We start from the raw sequence: 20,713 nt of genomic DNA on the forward strand, positions 1-20,713 counted from the left end.
TCACCATTTTTATATTTTGTCACAAGCCTGTAAAATCCCCATGAAAATTTCTTTTAAAAATTTTAAACATTGTGCTTAAACTAAAGCAGTTTCGTGATTTGTGAGCTCTTGATAGCCTGTCAATTGCACTTATTCTTTGGCTCCCTTTCCGTACACTTTCGCTTAAGATGGAATTCGCCTAATTATATCCCCGCATTATGTTTCGCTTTCTTTGAAAATTCATAGCGTAAGACTTGAATATGCTCACATCCACTTTGTATCTCTTGATGCAACTGATAAAATCAGCTTAAAATCTCAAAGATCGCATAACACCACTCTTAGTCTCATCATTATGTCGGATGTTTCTCGAACATTTTCGAAAGTTCTACTAACCGCCTCTATTGCTTTTTGATTAGCCATTTTGAACACATCTCATATTCTTAGCTGCAATGGCTAAAAATTCTTGTTTTATCGCTGTTCCTGGAAATGTAACATACTGGGGGCTCACCCACTAAGAGTTGCTCAGTAGAATAGACATAATAGAATAAATTTTGGCTTTAACTTCGACCTAATGGCCTTTTCAACGCTCTACTCATCACAGTACCTCAACCAAACCCAATTCCGTTATTAAACTTAAGATTGAGGGGAGTTGGGCTGAGTGTATATGCCTTTCTTCAGGCTACAATTGGCCGAGATGTCTCCACCTTTTTAGCGTTACAATTCCACATTTAACAATAAGGTTCATTGGAACATCCGGGGATAAGTCGTAGGAACGAACCATGTCCCATATCGCCGGGCATAGCCTCATAATTCGACACCAGCTAACATCTTTTGGTTTTAGCTTTTCACTCTTAAGCTTCTCCTTGATGTGTTATTCCTTAGCAAGTAAGCGATTCGGTCCAATGCGTGAGTTACGTCGTTTCCAGTTATACTCCTGGAGTTGCTCAGTGATATAGGTTCCGAATTTCAACTGATGTGAAATATGAATAAATATTTTCAAAATTTCTTGACCAGAAAATGTCTAACCGGCAATTATCGGTAGAAATATGTTTATCTGTGTGAGTAACATAGTAATATATGTTTTTACTTATCTAATTAATAATTTTTTTAAATTTGAGCTGAGCCGCCATATTAATGAACTTTTCATAAGCATGTCGACGTCAGCGCCAGCTTTTGAGTAATACTCTTAAGGGAGGAAACCGGTTTAGGAGGCCGAAATTTTGGTGTTTTCGATAACTTTTGAAACAGAGAAGGAATAATCAGACATTTTTTAACATGGAGGGTATTTTACTCACATCTTTAAGTACACTTTAGAATTCTTTCAAGTCATTTCCGCCGGAAATAGTGGCGTTTGAGCGTGTTTTCCATGGATCGCCATCCGAGTATCTTGCTGGTGGGTATTCCTGAAGTTGCAATTTTTCTCCGTAATCAACAACAATTTTTTTTTTTTTCGTTAACAACATATTTCCTAAGAATATGAACCTAATTGTGGTAAAAATATATTGAAAATTGCATGCTTTTGAGGCGCTTGAACACAAAGTAGTTTTTTATGCCATATTTTTTCATCTATTTTGCTTAAAAATATATTTTTAATGATAATATAATCCCAAAATTAGGTTCATATGGATTAGGATTGAATAAAGAATACTCCGAAAAAAATTTATAACGATTGGTGTATAACTTTTTGAGCTAGAGTGCCCACCAGTTAAAAAAAAAGTAGTTTCGAGAAAAACGTCGTTATAACTAACGCGCGGTATGGTGCGGAACCGACGGGCAGTCACTTAAGTGCTCATAGAATCGGGAATAATGCGAATTTCGCTTTAAAATTTTTACCACATATTCTTCAGTAGTTATACTAACAATTTATGCAATAAAAAAAGCCGATTTTTTGATAAGTCTAAACTGGTTTCCCCCCTTAAAGTAACGCACAGCCTATACCCTGATCAGAACATTTCTCTACTCATCAGTGAAAGTGCCGTCCAAATCTGTTTGCCTACTCAGGAGTTTAATGTATACAGAAAGACAGACAGAAGCTATAAAAAAAAACTAGTTAAAAAGTTCAAGTTTTTTCAAAAAGTTCGATTTTTTGATAAGTCTAAACTGGTTTCCCCCCCTTAAGGTAACGCATAGCCTATAACCTGATCAGAAAATTTCTCTACTCATCATTGAAAGCGCCGTCAAAATCTATTTGCCTGTTCAGGAGTTTAATGTATACGAAAAGACAGACAGAAGCTATAAAAAAAAACTAGTTCAAAAGTTCAAGTTTCCCTATCAACTAAATGTTCTGTATATATATATTCTAAGTAAACACACGTCTTCGTTTCCTGTAGACTTAACACATTTTGAACTCAACAGCGTTCCCTCTTGCGAAAATGTTGCAAATTCCATTTAAATAAAACAAAACATGCAAATATTCACAAGTAATTGTTCTGAACTATCGCATGGGCAACCAAATTCCTTTGCAACGATTGAAGTGCGTTTCCGAGTGAGTGCCATAGAAAATCAATGAAATGCATTGCAAACATTTGCAACTATTTGGAGTGAAGTGAACAACTTTTTTTACATATTTTTATATATTAACATACATACACACATATTTCGCATTGTAAACTTGTGAATATCAGAACTTTTATCTCCATTTAAATCTCTTTCAAGAGGAATAAGCAAATTTTCTCAATGCACATTTTGCATTTTAAAATAGAAAATAAATAACAGCACAAAAGTTAGTTTGAAATACTTTTTTCCAGCAACTTAGGCAAATGAATAAAAGCTTTTTAATATCAAATATTTATACTTATAGTTATATATTTATATTTTATCCTTTGTATCTCTTTGCAGTTACAAAATTTGTACGCATTGGTATTGCCGATAAAAACGACTCTCCACCGTATTTCGACAGATTTCTCTACGAGACTGAAATTGATGAGAATGCCGATCTACAGACAACTGTACTCACTGTCAATGCCAAGAATCACAATGATTGTAAGTATTCGTCATTAGAATATGAGTAATATTATTCAAATATAGGCTATTAACTCACTAGTGTCCTATGATGCCATTTGGGAAAAGTTATGCATAGTTTGAAGTAACAGTGGCCGCCTATGCGTAACAAGATAATATTAATAATAACTAAATAAAATTCTGACAAATTTATGCATTTTTAAACTGCATATGTAAGTGGAAGATGTTCATCAGAACTGATGGCTTCATCAGTATTAATTATTATTTCAACCAGGCTTGCTGCTGAGATTTTATTTCTAATTCAGATAAGATTTAGGAATTCATACATCACTTTTAATTATTATCACAAGCAGACCAGATGCGAGTAAGCGGAACAACTGGAACGAGATACAAAACCACACACATGAAACTTTTGAAAAATTAAAGTAAATGGTGAAATAGATTTTACTTAGCATTGACGATGATTGAGATGTTCTAGTTGCGGTAGTGCTAATACTCTCTAAGGAGAGAGCTATTGGCTAGTGATTGGTGACTAGTGACTGGAGATTGTGGACTTGTGACTGGTGACTGGTGACTTGTGACTGGGGACTGGTGACTGGTGACTGGAGACTGGTGACTGGTGACTGGTGACTGGTGACTGGTGACTGGTGACTGGTGACTGGTAACTAGTGACTGGAGATATGTGACTTGTGACTGGTGACTGGTGACTGGTGACTGGTGACTGGTGACTGGTGACTGGTGACTGGTGACTGGTGACTTGTGACTTGTGATTGGTGATTGGTGACTGGTGACTGGTGACTGGTGACTGGTGAGTGGTTACTAGTGACTGGTGTGTTGGCTAGTGACTAGTGTGGTGAATAGAGTGACTGGTGACTGGTGAGTGGTTACTAGTGACTGGTGTGGTGGCTAGTGACTGGTGTGGTGAATAGAGACTGGGGACTCATGACTTCTGTTTTTCTTATAACTGGTGACTGGTGACGACTGACTAGTGATTAGCAGCTATTGTCTGAGTAGCGGAATAACTTGAATCAACTTATAAAACAATATTTTTTTGTACTTAAATGTGCATAAATGTAATTCAGAGTACCCAATTAAACAAAAGTAGCTTTTATTAGTTCACCGGCCAGTTTCTAAGACATACTTCAAATAATAATCCTCTCTAGTGGAAAGAAGTCAAGTTAAATTGACTTAAAGGCTCAAATACTAATTCGAAAATAACTCAATAAATTATGGTTCTATAACTCTAAAACCAACTATTAATGTAAATAGGAAGGAGTTGAATATTCCATAATTCCATCTATATAATTCGTGACTACGAATGTTGGGTTCTGAAGCAATAAATAGGAGAATTTTGTAAAAATATGTCAAAACTCCTTTGAGTGGCTTTAATGTATTTTTAATAGGCTGATAAAAATGTTCCCAATACATCATTGGATAGCTTATTAAAGGTACTTATATAACTTTTAAACTTATATACAGAATAATATCAGCAGCAGCTAATACTGATTTGAAATAATTATTTTGAGTAAGGGAAGTTTCGATTTTTACCTTTATGCGCTACGTTGCTTGTCTATTTGTCTGAACTGTCGGCTTCATAAGTGTCAAAAAATATAAAGCCATTAGCAAAAAATATAAAGCTTGCGATATACTTGTATATACAAACGGCGTGTATATCCTTTATTGGTAGTTGACCGAGCTCCTCCTCCTCTTTGTGGTATGCGTTTTGATGTTTTTGGTCCACTTTTGAACAATAAGATCACATTTGCTGGCCTCTAATAGAAAATTTTCATCCAAAAACCCTATACTACTTAATGCTACCTTAATCTGGATCTCGGAACATCGGAACATTGAAGGTAACGAAAAAGCATATGAACTGACAATAGCGCGTTCCGGCACAAATAACTAGGCTGGGGCAGGGCTGAATAGAGCTAGAGGGAGACGTGACTTAACCAGTGCCGCTGTTGTATTTTCATCCATTAGGATAACCCAATAAAAGCAATTTCTCTAATGCTACCCCTTAAATTTGCTATATAGCCAACAAAAATAAGACACCTATTTTTTATTGCTTTATTAAATGCATTAAGCATTTCAATGCCATCCGACTAGAAATTATAAGACACCTAAAAGAAAGTACAAGTTGTTGTTAGGTGGCCTGGCTTCTTTTCCTGTAATGAGCGTATCCGTATTTTCATTTGGGTTGTATTCAAATCGTATTTCTATTTTATTTCTATTCAGAAATAATAACACGTTCTTCATATAAAAGACTTTGTATGGCGGATATTCATTTGGAAGCTTGTTATTGTCTACCAAGCAGTAATTGTTAATAAGGGTCTGGAAAATTCTCACAGGACTAACTATCTCTATCTCTGTCTCTATTCTTTCCTATCTCTTTCTCTGATACTTTTCTCCCTCCCTCCTTGACTATCTACCCCCTTTCCAGAGCTTTAAATGCAATGGGCTCTTTAGCCTGAGTGTTTTAGGAGCACCCAAATCTCCTGGTGCTCCTTGGCTCGACCTTTTTCAAATTCAAATTCAAATTCAACTGTTAATAAAATCAAATCATCTATTCTTGTCGATATTTTCTTCCTGAAAAATTGGAATCGAACTGACAGCATTCAGATTCATTAAGGAATGGAGAGCATAATTCTCCATACATATAAAAAACAGTCGATACTGGTTTTTCATCGAAATCACAAAAAATATTTTATAGTAAGTTTCCGTCAAAATATTTTGAAAAAATATTTCTACTTAGATGAGCTATGCTAACCAAAAATCGGGCTTTTTAAAAATATAATAAGTTTTTATAAACATTTTTTCCAAAAAAAAAAATCATCTAAGACGGTCGAAGAAAACACCTGCATGGAAATATTGAACAATTTTGTCAATGTATATTAATTAAAATAGCGAAATTTGCGAAAATTACTCAAACATTAAAACGAAGGAATGAAACGGGCTAGAAAATATCTTTACAATTACGCCTTGGAAGTCCAAATCAATCAAAACTTGGCTGAGTTATTCAAATTTTCCTTGAACCTGTCCTACAAACAAAATTTAATTACATCGAAAAAATATTTACCGAGACTTTCTAAACTTAAACTAATCCATCATCTCGGGGTCACCAATGCGAACAAAAAAAATTGATTAAATTCGTCGATACGGCGCAACCGGCATGCCTTGGGTGGTTTCTTTGAAAAAATATTTTTAAAAACTAATTTTTTTATAGATTTTTGGAAACATTTAGTAATCTGCCCAACTCACGGAAACCTTAAAATTTTTTTGGAATTTTTGCGCTACTAAATTTTATTATCCGCTGGTAAAACTGTAACTCTAATGTGCTTACGTATTACAAAATCTGCTACTTCCAGTTGGAATTTATAGCCGATTTCAACCGCATCACTCGAATTTCCACCCAAGTGTTGCATCAAAACTGTACATTTGCCTACAGAACTGAGTTAACACATCTTTGCTCACCTAACAGCAAATGTTATTTTAATAGCACTAGCAGGTAAATATTTTTTAATAGACACTTTCAGGCAGAGCCAGGGTTGTTGCTATACAAACACAGGAGTACACAGTAATTAAAATTTCTGCGTTGAAAACTTTTTACAAAAAGTAAGTTTTTTATCTAAATATACTCGTATATATATAATTGGCGCTTACCCTCTTTTTGGTTGCTTGGCCAAGTTCCTCCTCCTACTTCCGGTGTGCGTATTGATGTTGTCCCAAAAATCGAGGGACCTCCAGTTTAAGCCCGGAATCGGCTTATTATTTATGAGGAGCTTTTTCATGGCCGAAATTCATGGCTGTTTCAAGCGCGGAGACTCGAACCTTCCGACTGCAGAATGGTATTCACGCACCAACCCATCCCGGAACGACCCGGATGTATATCCGGCCAAGTACTGTCACTCCAGCAGCATTCTCCGTCCGTGTATGTTTATGCTGCTACAACAACAACAAGTACAGTGGCCGATTTTCTTCTATACTTAGCGTAAATATATACACAGTAAGCACTCTCATCATTTGGAAATCAAAAGTGCTAAAAAAGCAAGCGAATAGCATTAAATTTGCAGATTACTGCCGTAATATAAAAATACAGACAGCTCTGTTATGAGGAAAACTCAAATGTAAATAAAACTCGACTCTTTAAATTAGTTTATTGTCTAGGAAATACTCGATATTTCCGAAATTTAACGTTGCTCTTAAAAGTGGTAAAGTTCTTGTTGTAAATAGCCTGTTGGATTTCCTTAATGTAGACGATTTTCTTTAACATCTTACAAACTCTTCAAATTCAAAAGCATTTAATTTCGTTTGTATGAAAAGCAGACATAAAATTTAAATGGAAAATGAATTTATGTAAAGTTGTACAATTGCAATCATAAATTAAATCCGCTTTCTGTAAATGACATAACACAATTTGCGTAGCGGCGGTGTAAAACGCCTGAAAATATGCAAATGCTTTCGTTGGTTAAGCATTTATTTCGAACACAAATATTTTTCCATTGCTCAAAGCTTTCACACCAATTGCAAGAGGCGCGAGAATTACGAATATAGAGATTTGAATAATACCCTTACTCCCGATTGCGCCAATCGCACGCTAGTGTTTAATAAAATTGACATCCATTTCACGGATAAAGAAAACATACATACATGTCCGTATATATATGTGTACATGTGCATGGAAGGAAGTGATTGTACTACCCTTTTGTATATAAATACTTGTAAGGAAATTCGCTCGAGCGCGCTCAACAAAGCCCGCAACGTCGACAGACGCCTTCAAGTCTCTGCCTTAAATAGCAGCAAATAATAAAAGGAAAATATTTCAAGACAAATGGCGAAGGCAGAAAAGGAAGCTGTTAGTTGAAGAAGTAAAAATATGAGAAAATGTGAACGTAAGGTCATGGGATGGTAGCGAAAAGTAACGAGTAGTGAGCACATTAACCCAAATGGAAAGATATTTACGGCAAAAGTATCCAAAGGAATGCGCATGAAAAGGCTGTAAACAAAATAGTAAAATGACAAATTTCAAATGAATTAAGGATGAAAGGATACACTTTGAGAATGTTGAACGAGCATGGCTATACCCTACATTAAACCTTTGGGTATAGAATGCAGCAAGGGATTTAAATTAGATACTAAAGTAATTTTGTGGGCAATGAATCAGGGTGATAAGAAGCAGAAGATAAATTCAAAAGCCGTTAATATTTTTGTGTAGTCAATATAAATTAGCTATGCTTGGTATGTACACAAAAATTTTCGATTGTAATTCAAAACATGAAAAAACATTTCCGGCATGTAGCGTGCACTACACGCGCTCAAAGGCACTCGTGTGCGCAGCTATGGTACATATTTCCACTCATATGTTTACACTCATGTCAGATGCCCTCAGTACAAACACATATACGCTTCACACACACTTGCATACTTATAAATGTGTTTATGCTCATAATGTTTATGCTGAAATTGTTAAACGTTTGGAATTTATGAGCAAAAATTTATTTATGGCATATGATAACAGCCTCAAGGAAAACAGAATTAAGTAGGAAGGAAAGTTATTCCGCTAAGAAAAGATTTTTCAATTTAAGTGTCGGATAACTTTTAAAAAATAATTGAATATTTTCTGCACATACTAAATAGTATAGTGATTAGGAATTGAAGAATTGTCGCGGAAACTTTTAAAAATAAAGCGAATTATCTATAAAAGCAAAAATTAAATATAAACTATTAAGAAGAAAGGGAAGTATTCAGCTAAGGAAAGATTTCATTCGAAGATTTTGACAATTTTTAAGACACATTTTCCTTTTTCTACAAAAACCACTAAAGTGATTCAAAATTTGAGAATTTTTTTGAGAATATAAGGAAACAAACTATCTTTTTTTTCAATTATTCAGAAAGAATTATTATTTATTTTTTCTACAATTTTGCATTTTATTAAAGTTCATATAGTTTACCAATTTCAATTTCATAAAAAGGGCAACAAAACAAAGTGTAAAAACTAGCGCGGAATTTCACTTCCAAACACAACTTACAAATTAATTGCAAAAGTTGCCAACGATAGATTTATTAACTACGCCGAAAAAGTCCCAGACTAGGAAAATCGACGACACACCAAATATTCTATCTGAAAAAGTCAATGGAAATGTGCTATAAACACAGCATCGACTTTACCCCTTATATTTCAACGATGTGGAGTCCCACAAAAATTAACGCGCATAGTACAGGGTCCGGCACTCGAAGTGTAACCAATTAAACAGACTATAATTTAGTTAAGAAAATTACTTTTACTAAAATGTGTGAAAATAATACAAAATTATAATTCAATTTCTGCTCGATATGACCACCTTTTGCCTTTACTATGACCATGAGAGGGAAAAAACAAATCGCAAGCTGCCGGAATGTCACTTGCAGGTATTTTGGCCCACTCGTGGACAATGGCTTTTTTCACCGGCTCGAGACTGGCAAATCTTTTAGTTCAGACGTTGCACTCTAAAATGGTCCAAAGAGAATAGTCCATCGGATTCGCGCCTGGTGAATTTGAGAGCCATTGTGTGGACATTATGAGATTCGGAACGTTGTTTTTTAATCATTCTTGGTTCACTAAAGCTTTGTGAGATGGTGCCCAGTCCTGTTGAAATGTCCATGGTTTGCCACTGAAATTTGTGTCTGCTCACGGCTTCAAAGTAACCTCCAGAGTATTTTCCCGGTAATATTTCGCATTTGCCTTGACGTCAAGCTCGATGAAAATGATTGGAGAGCGCCCATCTGCGGTTACAACGCCCAAACCATTACCTGTGGCGGGTGCTGCCTCCTGGTGGCCAATCGATGACTCAAATTCTCGTATGAACGGTTGTTCAAATAAACCCTATCGTTTTGGGAGTTTACGAATTGCTCAATTTGAAAAATTTTCTCAACAGGTAACATAATGTTGGGTAATTGATCGCTTTCAGCCAAGCGAAGCAACTCCTTCGCTCTCTCAAGTTTGACTTGTTGCTGCTTTTGTATGAGATCATGCGCCTTTTGGATCTTATAAGGCTTTGAGATCAGTATTCAGTATGCGGCGGATGCTATGGTCAGATATTTTCAAATCTTTCGCCATTTGATTACCACTTTGCCGGGGATTTCGCTCAAGTCGCTTCACCACTTTTTGAACCATTTCACGTGACGTTGTAATCTTTTGATGACCACCTCCATGACGTTTCGCGATGCTACCAGTATTGTTGTAACGAGTAATGGTGCGATAAACAAAAGCTTCATTTACTTTAAGGTGCTCAAGTTCACGAGCAATCGGTAAAATTGCATTAAAAACTAATGAAAAAAATGAAAAAAATCAAATAGAAGTTTTTGTCTAGAAACCATCAGATAGTACCCAGCACAAAGGAAAAAGGGACATTTGAACTTGAGAGTGTGAACACTTTTCATATTTGGGATTTAAACTAAGTTACCACAACTCAATGGGCATCACAAATGGCTAAAAAATACTGCTCTATGGTATTTATGGTATACCTACTTTTCACTTTCACGCTCTTCAAATCAAAGCTGTTTAATAGTCCGAGCAAAATTACGATGTATAAATCTGTAGTCCGACTAGTTTTATGCTACGGATCAGAGTCGTAGACATTAAGTGAAAAGGACAAAGCCAACATCCAAATATTTGAATGAAAATATCTTCTGAGCAGTCAAAAACAACAAAGGTGAATGGCGCATAAGATGCAACCATGAACTGGACCGACTAATAAAACGAGAGAATGTTGTGCGCTTCATCAGAGCCCTAAAAATCAGATGGCTAGGTAATGTCACGAGAATGAACCCGACGAGGGTTCAGTGTAAAATAAACATTAAACATGAAAGACGACAGAAAAAGGTAGACCAAGATCAAGATATATTAACGAACTGGAGGCTAACATGAGAAAACTCAAAGTAAAAAACTGGAAAGTATCAAACAAAGATCGAGTCAAATGGATACATTTTGATCAGCGGGCAAAAGCTCACACAGAGCAGAAGCGCCAAACGATGATGATGATAAAGTTTACCAATTATGTAGTCGAACCAATTGGAGAAAACAATTATTAGCAGTTGTGCATTTGAATGGGACTGAACATTTACTTAAATTTAGATTAAACATTTACTTTTGATTTCTCTGCTCTATCCTCTTCGATATCTTTTTCCATTTAGACGAAAATTTAAAAAATTTCCGTGACTAAATAAGTGTTCGTTCTTATTCTGGAGCGGCTCATTTTCACAAGCGTCTCATGGATATTAAGAAAATTCTGTAAATGCTTGAAAATACAAGTATGATAATCGCATGTCTGGAGTTGACTGTACGGTTAGGCTCTTGAAGCTTCTGGTACGCAGCGAAAAATGTGCAAGGCCTAGTGTTCCCTTTTGTGGCACGCAATATTCTTTCTATCATATTTGCTAACACTTGGTCGGTTGCTGACAGCAAAGATCTGATTTGAGTGTTTGGTTCAATTGGAACAGCTTCTTTTCGATGACTGCCTTTTAATCCACCCAAACATTTGGAAAAACGTTCGAGTCAACTAAATCATGCTAGGCGAATCTTTGGGATGGCTTACCGCGATTTGACAGCTATCTTTTTCAGCTGCGTTTTAATAACTATGTTTATCCACTTCAACAATTGGCCAAATTTTCTTACATTTCAACCAAGAACGGGAGATATTAATTCGACACTCGAACGTGTAGAGTCACATGTTTATGTGTTATGCAAGTTGCTTTTGCGTCAGTTCGTTGGCACCTAAGCAGCTAAATTCTTCCTTAGAACAGCCACATGCAAAAAGCACTAAAGGTCTTCTGGTTAATCTTTTGTTCCTAAGTAATGAAAGGGTTGTCAATCAAACTTTCCGATTTTGATAATTTTATCGACATTTTTCACGGCTGGTCTGCAGAGCGTAACGCATATTCGACACTTATCTCGCCAGGACGAAAATATTCGTGAGATTATTTCTGGATGTGACGTAAAAAAGGGTAAACAAGAAAGCGAGCAGCATAAAACGATAAATTAGCTCGTTAATAACAATATAAATGCAAAAAAAAACCGATGCAAATTAAATTCAGAGAAAGCGGGAAAGCGGTTCGCAGATGTCACGACCTTCTGTATTCTCTCGACCGTCGAAATCGTTGCAACCAATGGTGTTCTGTTACATGGCTTTTAATTACTTACCTATTCATCAGCATTCTGGAATGATTGAAAGAAGGTCCAATTGGTTCTCAGTGAAAACTGTTGAACTCCTGTTAGTTTTGTTCGTCAGGGTTTTGTTCACCTTTAAACTAACCTAACATATCGTTTCTTGTTTACAAAAGCTCACTATTTGGACACTTTCTTCTTAGCTCCAATATCATAGTACTGATCTTGATCAGAGCTCCCATGACGGGTGCGTTCTTTTCTTATAGAGTTCTCCTAAATCCAATATGGTAAAAATCAAAATTACGATGCGCTCTAGATGGGGTATTAAGATAGGTTCGCTTTAGCAGGTAGGGGCAATCCATAACGCCTTGAGTAGTATTAAGCAACAAAGATAAAGTCAAAATAGATCACCGAGACAGCAAAGATTTCAAATTGATAAGCACGTACTCTAGAATATTAATGGGCATAGGAGCATGAAAACGAAGGGAACGTAGAGCACAGTCAATGAAAACTTTTTGTATACTTTCAATTCGAGTCAAGTGACAGGCATGATATGGTCCCCAGATGAAGGATGCATATTCTACTTTAGAAGGAACTAATGACGTGTAGAACAATTAGATAGTATAAGGGCTTATAAATTCTGTACAGTTGCGCCTTAAAAGCGCTAATTTAATGTAAGATTATTGTATGTATATAATTAATATAACTAGTAAAAAAGAACTTTGCGTCAAAAATAACTTCTAATATTTCACCAACCGATCGCAGACAACAATTAGTGATCAAATAAGATACTTTCAGGTGTGAAAAAGTAATGGCGATATTAATGTTCCGAGATATCTTATATAGTTAAGTACTAATACTCTAAGAAAGAAGCTCATTTTGAAGCATTTGTGAATCGGATGAGTTTCTTACAATAGATTAGATTTTAAGTTCGCCAGCATAAAGTAAAAACTTGGCATATGAAAAAAAGTTATGTCAATGATAAACAAGACAAATAGCAAAGATCCCAAAATACTACCCTGTGGGACCCCATCTGACACAATAAAAGGATACTCGTATGAATGATTATTGCCAACAACAACCACACATCTACGATTCAAGAGATATCACTCCAACCAACGGAGAAATATGGAGTGGAAGCCAAGGCATAGAAATTTTTGAACAAGCATTGAATACAAAACTCTGTCAAAAGCCTTAGAGAATTCTGTGTATACAAAATCAACCTAGAAACCTCTCTGAAAAGCTGATATGCAATCTTTTGAAAAAACAGCCAAATTTGAAACAGCCGATCTACCAGGGATGACACCGTGCTGATTGGGACGTATTAAACTTTTGTCAGCGAAAAAAGATTTTATCTTTTACAATGCATTCAATCAACTTAGAGGTAGTAAACAGCTGGGAAATAAGTCTATATTTTCTCACGTAACTCTAGTTTTCGCTTTCAAATAGAGGTGTAATAAGAGCCAATTTCCAGTTTTCAGAGCATTCTTCATGTAATAGTTTATAGTTAAAATACAAGCGAAAGGTGACACCAAATTTTGTGACCAGTGGCAGGACAGATTTCTTTTCGGTGTCAAGACTGAGGATGATTCCTTTGCGTGCTAGTGCGCAGTGGTTCTAAAATATGATTTCTTTTCCGGAAGCCCCGAAATGCCTGGTAACTGTCGTAAATTTTTGGATTTTTTGTTGCCAAACCACTAAAATATCTGATATTGGCTTTTTCGGAGTCAAGCGATCGCATATTATGTGGCTCTACTTTTATGCTTGTGGCTTATCGAAACAATACAGATAATATTAGACTAATACTTTCATAAGTTTCTTCTCCGGACTTACCTCGCGGACCCTGTGTAGGTGCAAATATACTTGAATTTACATTTACACGAGTATTGTTGTATATCCTATTTGTTGTATCTAAATTAATTTATGCTCATGTATGAGTACAACGCAAAATAGCAGTCATGAGAAATAACAAAAGCAACAACAAGAAGCTATATGACAAGCTTTATGATGATATGCGTAAGGTATTGATAAGACACGTATAGCGGGCGCCAAATATTAAGACAGTTTAATGAGAGATGAAGGATGCGAAGTATTATGAGCAATAGTCTATTTGTATGCATGCATGGGTGGGTGTCTAAGTGTGTGCAAGTGAGTGTAAGCGTGTCAACTCGTGTGTGCCGGTATGCGAAGTAATTTCTAAAAACACGTAATTTCATGCTGAGCTGTTGTACAACTTTTTGATGACACTGTGTTTGTTGTTTTAATCTATACTCATTATCAGCCATTAAGTGTGACGGCAAGGAAGAGATACGCAAAGTAGACACTTGTTTAAGTATACGCGTATAATTGAGCTACGTGATATGTTTTCGTGCTGTTTTGGCAAAATATTTTGGCTTTTTATGTAGCTGATGGTGGCCGTCCTTGGCGAGTGTGATTGCTCGTGGTAAAAGATTCGAAACTTGTGGGTTCGTTTTTAAGCTTTGGGTCGTAAAATATGTGAAGGTAAATGATGACCACCATTCAGGGTGCTAACAAACAAATTCTGTTGGATTTTATTTTTTTTTTTTTCACTAAAATCTTACTATGTATGAACGAGACTTATTTAATAAAACACAAACGGTTAATTATTGTTCAATTTTTATTTTATCTCCTTCAAAGTAATCACCATTGGAGGCGATACACATATGCCAACGTTTTTTCCAATCATCATAGCATTTCTGGAAGGCCGATTTCGCTATGGATTTCAGTTCCTTCTTCGAATTCTCTTTTATGACTTCAATTGTCTCAAAATGTTTTCCACGGAGCGGCAACTTGAGCTTGGGAAACAGGAAAAAGTAAGGCTAATACGGTGCTTGGGTATGAACATTATTTTTGTTCAAATAATCGCGAACAAGACGTGATGTGTGAGCTGGTGCATTATCGTGATGCAAGAACCATGACTTGTTGTCCCACAATTCCATCCTTTTAAGACGAATTGCCTCGCGCAAACGCTTTAAAACGTCTAAATAATATTCAGCGTTAACCGATCGGCCTTGCGGAAGAAACTCCGAGTGCACCACACCTTCGTAATCGAAAAAAAAACAGTCAGCATAACCTTAATTTTTGAGCGACTTTGGCGTGGTTTTTTGGGTTGATGTACGGCCCTCTTTGAACGATTTGTACTACTGGAAAACACGTGCACGCGATAGAGCAGAGTCCTTATAGGTTGTCTGCAACATTTTTAAGGCGTCTGAAGCCGAAATTTTGTTGGAATAACAAAATTTCAAACAAATTCTTTGTTCAACTTGAATTTCCATCGTTAAATTCGAAAAACACACTCGAGCTTGGCTTGTTTACAGTAGCACAGAAAACAAACTATGTGACATATCACGCTGAAATTTGCCATGTAAGCTTATAACAGTCCTACCATCCAACAAAAAATTTATTTTTGCCATACCTATGTCATCCGCGGACCGTTTTATTGATAAAGTCTCGTTCATATTTGAGCAAAAGTATTTATGTATTATCTGTCACTTGGTGGTACCAAAAAAGGGTGGGCTTTCCTGCACTAGGCCAAAGCTTTCCTGTCTCAGAATATAATTACAATTATTATAAAAGTTTACATACGCACCACATGTGACAACAAAATTAAGATAATTTTTTCTCCTTTTTTGCTTTCCTTTTTACTTCGTAAATTTTATATTAAAACATATTTCTTTGTAAAACAAAACCTTATAAATTAAAGTTCCATGCTTTATACCCAATTCACAAAAATTTAACAAATTTACTAATATTATTATTAAACGTTTAACCTTTTTTATAAGAATTTTTAGAAAAAATCAGATTAAGCAATTGTATATCTCTATAAACCCCCTCTTTTGGGTGTTTGGCCGAGCTCTTCCTCCTATTTGTGGCGTGCGTCTTGATGTTGTTGCACAAATGGAGGGACCCACAATTTTAAGCTGACTCCGAATGGCAGACATTTTTTATGAGGAGCTTTTTCATGGCAGAAATACACGCGGAGGTTTACCAATGCCTGCCGAGGGGCGACCGTTATTAGAAAAACGTTTTCTTAATTTTGGTGTTTCGCCGAGATTCGAACCTACGTTTTCTCAGAATTCCGTATGGAAGTCACGCACCAACCCATTCGGCTACGGCGGCCACAATCGCCATTTTATAGTCCCTTCAATTTTAGTATAATATAGTCGCTCAAAACATACGTTTCAAACTTGAGTATGCATCCTTCATTTGGTCTCTGTATCATACGTGCCATGCTGCTGGAATTGAACGAACCCAGAAAGTACTCCTACAGCTAATCTTAAATCGTAATTTACGACTTTCGGATCCTATCCCTATATATGAAACGCGATGCTTATTGATTAACTTAAAATCTTTGCAGAACAGAGAATAATCTTATTTTTGTCTTTCATTCTTGATTTGAGCCGTGATGCTGTTGACTGTCCAGTGCTTCTTGAGAGGTTTTTCTTTAAAATTCCGGTCAGAACTCTTCGTAGTTCTGAGTTTTTCTATGTTGGTATCTGAAAACACCTTTAAGCTCGAAATGTTCGTATTGTTAGAGTCTTAATCGAGTTTAATAATAAAATCACTAAATTTGTTGATGTTGATTTTTAATTTTCAAAAGATCGCCTATTAAAATGTTTGAGTACCATATTTATTGTATTACAAATAACTTAATTGTACTTTGTGTTTTTTAATGCCTATTAACCTTAAAATTGTTGTATTGAAAGTATTCCTCTGGTAGCAGAGGAAGAGGAACGCCTCTTTTGCGTAGGAAAGATCAGGCGGAGAATGACTTGGCTTCACTTGGTGTGTCCAACTGGCGCCGGTTAGCACGAGAAAGAAGCGACTGGCGCGCTTTGTTAAACTCGGCCAAATTCGCGCCAATTAACAAGAAGATTAACCTTAAAATATGTGTACTTAGCATATAAGAATCAGTTATATTCATTGGCTTAATAATTAAATAAATAAAAATCGCGTTGATTTTTTTAAGTTTTTTATATGCAATTTTGGGCATTTTCTGTCATATAAAAGACTTTCGAGCATGCGCTTTATATGGAAGAAAATTGTCAACACTGTAGGAAAAAAAAATTAAAAAATTAAAGTGATTTTTGAACGGCTTCAAACCTAGATTTACTTGAACAAAATTTTATGAGCTGTAAAACTGCGTACATTGAAGTTGCCTAAAGATTCTAATTGAACATTTTGACGAACATTTTTGAAAGTTTTGTGAAGTTTGTACAAATTTTGGTACGTTGACTTACCAAGTATTTGTCCAGCAACGAACTATGTTTTTATAAAAAATTAACGAATAAATGTGGCTTTAGAAATATTACCCATATATTTATAAAGAGGAAGTGACTACCTAAAGTATGAGAACACGACTGTAGCTCGCAAATTGTGTACTCTGTGCAACATTAAGCCAATTAACATCATATTCTTGGATGTCGCGCCATTTGACTCGCAGCAGAAGGCAAGCAAACTGGAGAAATTTAAATTGTAAAGAGCAAAATAAGTTGAAAAAATGAGTAGAAGGAAATTGGAGTCGCAGCAATGCATTTAGCGCAGCGAACTATGATACTTACGTGCCTTTAACTTTACATGTCGGCACTACCTAGCAGCAGAAAAGTGCAAGTATTTGAAATTCTACGGAAATAAACCTTTCAATAATACCGTAAAGCTTTCACCTTTGCCATACTTATACGTACATGTACGTCTGAAAGCCATTTTCCTTTTTGTACAAACAAGCGCTTAACGCTTAAATTAGTGAGGTCTTGTGTGCTTCGGAAAAATGCATTGATTTATGCAACCTTGTGAGTGAAGTTAAGCTGGGAATGCAAATGGGGCAACTTTTACTTTCCCTCAGATATATACAAAATTGGCTGATGCGGAGGAGTAAGAAGAAAGCAGGACCTTTTTACGATGTTTTTGTTTTCAACTTACTTTATTTCTTATATTAAATTACTTGCCACTCAACACAAAATTGAGTAAGTCTGATATTTCTACTTGCGTCACGTCCACTGGGCTTATAAAGAAGCGAACTTCAAATTTTTGAGACACGGGAGCATTGGGCACTGCCATAGAAAGTGGTGAATTAAGTATTTCTCTTCTTCAGCTTGACTACTTCTACAGAGGATTATTGGCCACTTCTTCAACTTGGCCGCTTCTACTTGCACTAACCCCAAATAAATTTGAGAATCTATTTTCTATGAGTAAAAATACGCAACACATTTGCGAAAAAAAATTATGAAAAATCAGCGGTATTTTGTTGTCAATTGAGACTTAGTCATTTTGCTTTAAAATTCAATGGGTTATAAAACAGCATACCCAGAAAAATTCCGAAAATTAAGTTAGAAAAATGGAAAGTTATGTCAAAATTTTTAAAACTTAATGTTTAAAACGTTTTGTTGTAGGATGAAATATGTATTTATAGAAAAAAAAAATAGTGGCGTGCTTATAACTTTACAAATGAGGCGTATATGAAAAGCAATAATGGGCATACAATAGGCCAAAATACTAAGGTGCAAAGTAACGTTATTTGTAATAGTAGTAGAAGTTTTATACAGCCTTGAGCGAGCGTTTATATTATACCTACCCAACCTACGTCAGAACGATGTTGACATTTCACCCGAAAGCAAGAACGCTGGGGTATATGGCACCAAAACAAAACTGTCTGTGTCGATGTTTTTCTAGTACCTGTCAAGTGAAATATATTTAGAGAGACATGAGTAAATTGTCTCTTAATGATATGAAGTTTGATATGAAGTTCTCCTTATTCTGGCAAAGAGAGATTAAAGAGGCTAGGCTAACGCACAATCGCATTCATTTCATATGAATATCGCGACGCAGAGGCATACTTGGGAATGAAGCAGCATACATCTTGGTTATTGACGCTCAGAGCTCGAAATTAACAGAACTCAATCTTTTCCGTGCCAAATGAAGAGCTAACGCTACGAGGCGTAAGCTGGAACGAAAATGTTGGACTACACCAGACGAAGTTCTTATTGTGAAGATAATAGGACTATGAATAAGTTCGTTTCGGTTTTACAACAGATGGCGTAACTTGATTATTATTCCATCGATCCACATTTCCAAACATTCATTGGAGAGCTACTGTCGTAAGGCACAAACGTCAGTATAAGTTTTTTATTTGAAGCGTAAACAACAATATTTTTACCACACTTGAAAATGTCGAATTTCGTGCCAAATAATGTGTTTTTGCGGGGAATTCTTCTTCATTATTTTAATATGAAGAAAAAAGCAGCCGAAAGTCATCGTATCTTGGTGGAAGTTTATGGTGAGCATGCTCTATCTGAGCGAACGTGCCAGAAGTGGTTTGCACGCTTTAAAAGTGGTGATTTTGGCTTGGAAGACGAAGAACGCGAGGGTGCGCCGCCAAAGTTCATAGATACCGAATTGGAGGAATTGCTCGATCAAGATCCGGCTCAAACGCAAGAAGAGGTTGCAAAAACTTTGGGAGTTGATCAATCAACCATTTCCAAACGTTTAAAAGCCATGGGAATGATCCGAAAGGTAGGCCATTGGGTGCCGTATGAATTGAAGCCAAGAGACGTTGAACGCCGTTTTATGGCATGCGAACAACTGCTTCAACGGCACAAAAGAAAGGGTTTTTTGCATCGAATTGTGACTGGCGATGAAAAGTGGGTCCATTACGACAATCCAAAACGTCGGGCAACGTATGGATACCCTGGCCATGCTTCAACATCGACGTCGGCGCAGAATATTCATGGCCTGAAGGTTATGCTGTGTATCTGGTGGGACCAGCTGGGTGTTGTGTATTATGAGCTACTGAAACCGAATGAAACGATTACGGGGGATGTCTACCGACGACAATTGATGCGTTTGAGCCGAGCACTGCGAGAAAAACGGCCGCAATACGCCGATAGACACGACAAAGTTATTTTGCAACATGACAATGCTCGGCCACATGTTGCACAAGTGGTCAAAACATACTTAGAAACGCTCAAATGGGATGTCCTACCCCACCCGCTGTATAGTCCAGACCTTGCGCCATCCGATTACTATCTCTTCCGATCGATGCAACATGGCCTGGCTGACCAGCACTTCCGTAATTACGATGAAGTCAAAAAATGGATCGATTCGTGGATTGCGGCAAAACCGACCGAATTTTTCACAAAGGGAATCCGTGAATTGCCAGAAAGATGGGAAAAAGTAGTAGTAAGCGATGGACAATATTTTGAATATTAAATTTGTAACCATTTTACGTCAATAAAGTTTCAAATTTCGAAAAAAAACCGCACGAACTTATTCATAGTCCTATTATTTTGTTAGACAACTCATAAACCTCACTGACGACAAACTGAGAATGCTCGCTGGCAATCTCACAGATCACGCAAAATATTGCAGCCATCTGCATAGGTTCAGCAACTTTCGTCGTTTTTGTCACCTAGTCCAGGAAACCTCTACACTTGATTCTCTAACGCGATACCATAGCAAAGAAAAGAAGTAGGCATTTAGACCCAGTACGAACAATCGAAAGGCGCATACACCCAACTCAGACCTGTTTCGTCCTCAGTTTATGAAGCGAACTGGGTTTGGATGAGGCAGTCTGATGATTTGGCCTTCAGGTCGAAATGCAAACCTCCTTTTCATTCC

At 36.4% G+C, this 20,713-nt stretch overlaps 1 protein-coding gene across 2 annotated transcripts in view; it reads left to right on the forward strand.

Annotated features, from left to right (window-relative positions):
* The window catches only part of LOC128863604 (putative neural-cadherin 2), a 133,505-nt gene that overhangs the window by 24,457 nt on the left and 88,335 nt on the right, over window positions 1-20,713 (forward strand). For both annotated transcript variants that reach the window (XM_054102838.1, XM_054102839.1), the window contains exon 2: window positions 2,818-2,961. In XM_054102838.1, the coding sequence (XP_053958813.1) occupies window positions 2,818-2,961 (144 nt within the window). The remainder of the gene's footprint in view (window positions 1-2,817; window positions 2,962-20,713) is intronic.

The sequence above is a fragment of the Anastrepha ludens genome, chromosome 5 (assembly GCF_028408465.1).
Source record: "Anastrepha ludens isolate Willacy chromosome 5, idAnaLude1.1, whole genome shotgun sequence".
NCBI lineage: Eukaryota > Metazoa > Arthropoda > Insecta > Diptera > Tephritidae > Anastrepha > Anastrepha ludens.